General features: G+C 43.3%; 1 protein-coding gene across 2 annotated transcripts; it reads right to left on the bottom strand.

The window, feature by feature from the left end:
- Positions 1–243: 243 nt before the first annotated feature.
- rpusd1 (RNA pseudouridine synthase domain containing 1) lies at positions 244–7,370 on the bottom strand. 2 transcript variants are annotated; one of them, XM_010904154.4, is made up of 6 exons: positions 7,253–7,370; positions 6,509–6,835; positions 6,082–6,205; positions 5,189–5,291; positions 4,990–5,091; positions 244–1,492 (listed from the first exon to the last, which is right to left on the bottom strand). In XM_010904154.4, exons 2-6 carry the CDS (start codon positions 6,802–6,804, stop codon positions 1,083–1,085), a joined length of 1,035 nt encoding a protein of 344 aa, XP_010902456.1. In that variant the 5' UTR covers positions 6,805–6,835; positions 7,253–7,370; the 3' UTR covers positions 244–1,082. The 2 variants fall into 2 exon arrangements, with proteins under 2 accessions (XP_010902456.1, XP_010902457.1); XM_010904155.4 differs by having other exon boundaries at positions 6,509–6,826; positions 7,253–7,362.
- Positions 7,371–7,631: the final 261 nt, after the last annotated feature.

Genomic DNA, 7,631 nt, shown 5'->3' with positions numbered 1-7,631 from the left:
CTAAATTCCCCAGATCTCAATTCAAGCATCTGTGGGATGTGCTGGACAAACAGGCCCGATCCATGGAGGTCCCACCTCGCAACTTACAGGACTTAAAGGATCTGCTGCTAACTTCTTGGTGCCAGATACCACAGTACACCTTCAGAGGTCTAGTGGAGTCCATGCCTCGACGGATCAGGGCTGTTTTGGTTGCAAAAAGGGGACCTTCACAATATTAGGCAGGTGGTCATAATGTTATGGCTGATTGGTGTATGTATGTACACACTGTATTTAACTGAATTATTTTAACATGTTTATACATTACATTTTGGATTAAATAGGGCTTCCAGCATATGTGTTTTTCCACTCTGTGTGTTCACAGCATACAGCAACAAGCATTCCCTTTAGTCGCTCAGAAGAACTGCATTTATTTCAGATAGACATTGTAATCCTGCTGGCAGTTAATGTAACTAGTAGTCATTTTCATATAGGTATGACTCATATGAAACTCTTATATGACTATACAAACCAAATATAGTTATTCAAACTATTATTCATGATAGGAATGATGCAAGCAAGCGACATGAATCATAGCAAGGCAATCTCTACTTCACAGAGGTGACAGGACAGCAAGAACCCTGAGCCAACAGATTTCCTTCCACCCCGGCAGGGTCATTCATAATGAAACCCAGCTCTTAACCAAAACATAGGCTGAAAGGATTCCTAGCACGCTAGACTAACACAAACCGTGAGATCTGAGTCGGTAATAGGTGTTTTCACAATGTAGACTTCTAGATCTAAATGTGCTGCCCTGGGGTAACATGCAACCCTTCTGCCTGAGGCACAGCAGAGGCAAGCCAGTCCCCGTGCCATCGTTTCCTGTATGGTCACATGAGCAGTGACAGCCAAGGTCCGCCTCTCTTTAACACTGAGTGCCAAGCAGAGAGACGCAAGGTCATGTTCAGTTAAAAACATGCTTCTGGCTGCAGTCTCAAAGAGAGGATGACTGAGGGGATGATGAAGTAGATATTTAAAAAGGGATGAAGGGAGACATGAGAAGAGTTAAAAAGGACAGGAAGTGGTCACTCAGGCCAGGAACCTTTTCAATCTTCAGCCCACTCTGATAGCCACTCCTGACACGTCCTCCTCTGCTCCTCACTCTCTTCTCTTCCCTCTCTCCTCCCCCTCTTCCTCCTTTCCTTCTCCTCATCCACCTGCTTCTTTTTCTCCTCCTGTTCTCTCCTCCCCATCTCGGCCCTGCGCTGCAGCAGTGTCTCCACAGCGCCCTCTACAGTCCGTAGGCTGCGCTGCGGGCACCAGCGGGGGTCGGTGTGCGTGGTGAAGGGGTCGGGGGCGGTGGCCTGCAGGGGGCGGGGTTCCAGGGGGAGGTGCAGGAGGTGTGCATGCAGCATCATGCGGTAGGGGGCGCTGTCCGCTCCCAGGCTGTAGGTGTAGTCCCCTACGATGGGGTGGCCTACCGCATCACAATGGACCCTCAGCTGATGGGTACGACCTGACACACACACGCACGCACACACGTGCACACACCATAATGACTCATCCCAGACAAAAATGAATGTGCCTCCATGTAAATATTAACCTACTTTATATTTCAATGTATCCACCTATTTTTGATGTGTCTGAAATAGACAGGGACTTTCTTTTACTGTTATCATACAATGACAGTGCAACATCCTGCTGGTGGTTCTGATATTTAAATTTTTTTTTTTTATCAGAGTCTTTTTGAGGGAGTGTTTTTTTGTCATGTTATAAGGCTAAAATCAGCCCATAGAAATGTTAAGAGAACTATATTGCCCAAATCCTTCTTACTGAGCATTTCTCCTGGTTTACCTTAGCTTAACCTTCTTTCATTGTCCAGCAGGAAAATACTCCAACCTAGTTATGTAGATTTCACACCTCCACCCAATTTTTACATTTCTGATATTGTCATCTTTGTCACATGAAATGTCTTGCACTTTAAAAAGAAAACTCTCCTCTTCCACTTAATGTGTTTAGAAACATTAGCTCATTAGGTATGTGTGTGCTATGAGGTAATATTAGTCTCTGTTGTGCTATGAGGTAATATTAGTCTCTGCTATGATGTGAGGTAATATTAGTCTCTGTTGTGTATATGCTGTGAAGTAATATTAGTCTCTGCTATGAGGTAATATTAGTCTCTGCTATGATGTGAGGTAATATTAGTCTCTGTTGTGCTGTGAGGTAATATTAGTCTCTGTTGTGTATATGCTGTGAGGTAATATTAGTCTCTGTTGTGTATATGCTGTGAGGTAATATTAGTCTCTGTTGTGCTATGAGGTAATATTAGTCTCTGCTATGATGTGAGGTAATATTAGTCTCTGTTGTGTATATGCTGTGAGGTAATATTAGTCTCTGCTATGAGGTAATATTAGTCTCTGCTATGAAGTGAGGTAATATTAGTCTCTGCTATGATGTGAGGTAATATTAGTCTCTGTTGTGTATATGCTGTGAGGTAATATTAGTCTCTGCTGTGAGGTAATATTAGTCTCTGCTGTGAGGTGAGGTAATATTAGTCTCTGTTGTGCTGTGAGGTAATATTAGTCTCTGTTGTGCTATGAGGTAATATTAGTCCCTGTTGTGTATATGCTGTGAGGTAATATTAGTCTCTGCTGTGAGGTAATATTAGTCTCTGCTGTGAGGTGAGGTAATATTAGACTCTGTTGTGCTGTGAGGTAATATTAGTCTCTGTTGTGCTGTGAGGTAATATTAGTCTCTGTTGTGTATATGCTGTGAGGTAATATTAGTCTCTGCTGTGAGGTAATATTAGTCTCTGTTGTGCTATGAGGTAATATTAGTCTCTGCTATGATGTGAGGTAATATTAGTCTCTGTTGTGTATATGCTGTGAGGTAATATTAGACTAATAATATTACCTCACAGCACAACAGAGACTAATATTACCTCACATTATAGCAGAGACTAATATTACCTCACAGCAGAGACTAATATTACCTCACAGCATATACACAACAGAGACTAATATTACCTCACAGCACAACAGAAACTAATATTACCTCACAGCACAACAGAGTCTAATATTACCTCACATCATAGCAGAGACTAATATTACCTCACAGCAGAGACTAATATTACCTCACAGCATATACACAACAGAGACTAATATTACCTCACAGCACAACAGAAACTAATATTACCTCACAGCACAACAGAGTCTAATATTACCTCACATCATAGCAGAGACTAATATTACCTCACAGCAGAGACTAATATTACCTCACAGCATATACACAACAGAGACAAATATTACCTCACAGCACAACAGAGACTAATATTACCTCTCCTCACAGCAGAGGTTAATATTACCTCACAGCAGAGACTAATATTACCTCACAGCATATACACAACAGAGACTAATATTACCTCACAGCACAACAGAGACTAATATTACCTCACATCACAGCAGAGACTAATATTACCTCACAGCAGAGACTAATATTACCTCACAGCATATACACAACAGAGACTAATATTACCTCATAGCACAACAGAGACTAATATTACCTCACAGCACAACAGACTAATATTACCTCATAGCAGAGACTAATATTACCTCACAGCATATACACAACAGAGACTAATATTACCTCACATCATAGCAGAGACTAATATTACCTCACAGCAGAGACTAATATTACCTCACAGCATATACACAAAAGAGACTAATTAGCAGCAGTATTATTAGTCTCTGCTCAGTATTATTAGTCTCTGCTGTGAGGTAATATTAGTCTTTGCTATGATGTGAGGTAATATTAGACTCTGTTCTGCTGTGAGGTAAAAGTATGCCTTATTTACCTCATTCTATGTGATAATGCTCCCTCATGTGGAGGATAAGTGAATAACAATACCATTATGATCCATTCAAAACATTTCCCCAAAAACCCAATTATTCTCCTTGGATACAAATGTATATCTTCAAGTAAACTGCACTGCCATGGGTTCTACTTTTGCCCCCAATTCACAAATTTAGAGTGGGTTATTTTGAACACAAGTTTATCTCTGATGACCCCAAAAAGTCAAACATCCTTATCCTTCCCAGTGCCTGATAATTCAACCTGTCTGGTTGGATATCCCTCCCAGTACCGGAGAATTCAACCCGTCTGGTTGGATATCCCTCCCAGTACCGGAGAATTCAACCCGTCTGGTTGGATATCCCTCCCAGTACCGGAGAATTCAACCCGTCTGGTTGGATATCCCTCCCAGTACCGGAGAATTCAACCCGTCTGGTTGGATATCCCTCCCAGTACCGGAGAATTCAACCCGTCTGGTTGGATATCCCTCCCAGTACCGGAGAATTCAACCCGTCTGGTTGGATATCCCTCCCAGTACCGGAGAATTCAACCCGTCTGGTTGGATATCCCTCCCAGTACCGGAGAATTCAACCCGTCTGGTTGGATATCCCTCCCAGTACCGGAGAATTCAACCCGTCTGGTTGGATATCCCTCCCAGTACCGGAGAATTCAACCCGTCTGGTTGGATATCCCTCCCAGTACCGGAGAATTCAACCCGTCTGGTTGGATATCCCTCCCAGTACCGGAGAATTCAACCCGTCTGGTTGGATATCCCTCCCAGTACCGGAGAATTCAACCCGTCTGGTTGGATATCCCTCCCAGTACCGGAGAATTCAACCCGTCTGGTTGGATATCCCTCCCAGTACCGGAGAATTCAACCCGTCTGGTTGGATATCCCTCCCAGTACCGGAGAATTCAACCCGTCTGGTTGGATATCCCTCCCAGTACCGGAGAATTCAACCCGTGTGGTTGGATATCCCTCCCAGTACCGGAGAATTCAACCCGTCTGGTTGGATATCCCTCCCAGTACCGGAGAATTCAACCCGTCTGGTTGGATATCCCTCCCATTGGGAATAGATGTACATCTACAACCCCCTCAGCCATGACAAACATCACGTGGCTTGAGGTGTTATTGATTAATGTGACGTCTGTGAATCTGTTCACCTGTAAGAGGCTGCAGAAGCACCTTAGTCACAGGACCTCCATCGTAGGATCCATACTCCAACACCGTGAGCTGGGTCTGACACGGTTTGGGGTTCTCACAACCTGCACACACACACAGGCAGGCAGATAAGGACAGACACACATAAACAAACAAAACACACACAGGCTGTAGTTGTGTGTTAGCAGCAGTGTCTCTCACCCTCTGTTGATTGGACGCACATCATGTGAGTTCGTCCCTCTGCGGTATTTTTACCGATGGGAAAATCTAGAGTCATCGTCTCTGGTTCCACCCAACCTCGCAGCTGAAGGACACACAGACACACACACCTGAACGACACACACACCTGAAGGACGCACACAGACACACACCTGAAGGACGCACACAGACACACACACCTGAAGGACGCACACAGACACACACACCTGAAGGACGCAGACAGACACACACACTTGAACGACACACCGACACACACACCTGAAGGACGCACACAGACACACACACCTGAAGGACGCACACAGACACACACACCTGAAGTAGATATAGACACACACATCTGAAGATGACACAGAAACACACATCTGATGGAGGCACAGAAACACACTCAAAATGAGTTATACATTTCTTTCTTTTTGCATGCTGGGTAGGTTTTCTGTGTGTGTGTGTGAGAGAGTGTGTACATGTATTACTGTCCTGGTGAAGACAATGTGACACTTCACCAGCCCCTCTGAGGGAAAAGGTTATTTTCAGCTTTGGAAATGTTTGCAGTTGAGGTTATGGTCAGGGATATGAGTCAGGTTATATGATTTAAGACTAGAGTTAGGTTTAGAGTTAGGGCTCAGGTTTCTGGATTTAAAGCCAGAGTCAGGTTTAGAGTTAAGGGAAGGGGTCAGGTTTCTGTGATTAAGACTAGGGTTAGGGGTTACGTTTCTGGGTTTAAGGCTGAGGTTAAGGATTATGGTTAGGGGTCATGTTTTTGGGTTTAAGGCAAGGGTTAGGTTAAAAGAAACGGTTAGGCAAAATAGGATTTTGATTGGGAATGTCTCAGGTCCCCAAAATATGAAGACAGTAAAACAATGTGTGTGTGTTTATACCAGCGCCAGGTAGGCTTTAGTGGCTCTGCGGTCTTTAAAGCAGCTGTAAGCCCGGCCAGCTGCAGCCTTGTTCAGAGCCACACACAGAACCCCGCTGGTGGAGTAGTCCAGCTGGTGACAAAACCTGAAAAGAAAACTCTTTAAGACATATTTCAGGGCAAAATAAAATTTTCAATGTCCCAGTAATTAGATTCTGGCACCGTATAAAAAAACAGTGCCAGAATCTAATTAAGGCTGAACAGTCTAATTTTACAATAATAATATCTTTGATGAAAGGGTGGCGTATGGTGGGTAGTCAAGGAAATATATTTCCTCAAGTCATTTCAGAGGGCATACAATAAAAAAAGTAAACCATGAAAAAATGTCCGAGCTTAAAAAGCACTAATCATCGAGCACATTTCAGACCGGCACCATGACGCACTCCTACCTGAAACCATAGTACGTCCCAGGGTCAGCCAGGTCGGGGAAACGCAGCCCCAGCTGCCTCTGTACTGTGTGTTTCTCATACCACATCTTGCTGTCAATGCGGATGTCCCAGTGCTTATCCACCAGGATGTAATCTGAACTCTGGTACAGAACACTCAGATTGTCAACACTTGCCGGTTCCATGCCAATGGTTGGTTCCACGCTGGGCGGTTCCACACTGGGCGGTTCCACACCAATGGTTGGTTCCACACTGGGCGGTTCCACACCAATGGTTGGTTCCACGCTGAATGGTTCCATCACACCTCTCAACACAGCTGTCCTAATAACCCTACAAAAGGGAGGGAGTGCTGAATGCCCTAAACCTCTGAAACATGTGGGATTAATGAAGACTCTAAATCTCAGGACTATGGTAACTGTACAGTGGCCAGCACATCTTTCCCTGCCACACTGAACGGCTTTAGGCGCACGAGACCACTGCAGTGATGCTGCAAGTCTGCTTTTCTAGTTGACAGTTTAGCTGGACTGATTGATTATACCGTACAGGCAGTTGAGAACTACCATTCTGATGCGATTGATTCCAATGAATTAAAAAAAGAGGTACGTCAGTTAACTGGGTGATCTAACTATCGTATTAACGCTAGCTTATTGGCTAATGTTAAGTTGCTGAGAGCCAATCTAATTAGAGGAAATATACATAGAAAACGTACTGAAATGTGAATATATATAAATAGATTATGTTAACTACCTGCTGTTATTAGGTAAATGTCCGTCTCGCTCATTGATTCCGTTGTTTCAGGCTTGCAGACCACTCGCAGTATCACATGTAGGTGTAACGATAAGAAACAAAACACGGAAATAGTGTTAGCGTCACACTGACAGAAATCACCAACAACCAATCACAGGCTGTAATCCCATCCAATCAAATTCTTCAAAGCGGGGTTACGACAAAATAATAATGAAATATACTTAAATCAAGGTTTTAACGTTTAATTATTATAAAATATATTAAGATTAACATTTTCAACGAGAGAAAATGTAATTAAGAGAAAATTAAACATTTACGCAAATGTATATTACATTACGTCGTAATTGAATGTTCTTTATCAAAATTACCACCAGAGGGA

Source organism: Esox lucius, chromosome 11 (genome assembly GCF_011004845.1).
Source record: "Esox lucius isolate fEsoLuc1 chromosome 11, fEsoLuc1.pri, whole genome shotgun sequence".
NCBI lineage: Eukaryota > Metazoa > Chordata > Actinopteri > Esociformes > Esocidae > Esox > Esox lucius.
The sequence above is the reverse complement of the archived record's forward strand: the minus strand, read 5'-3'. Positions and strand labels throughout refer to the sequence as shown.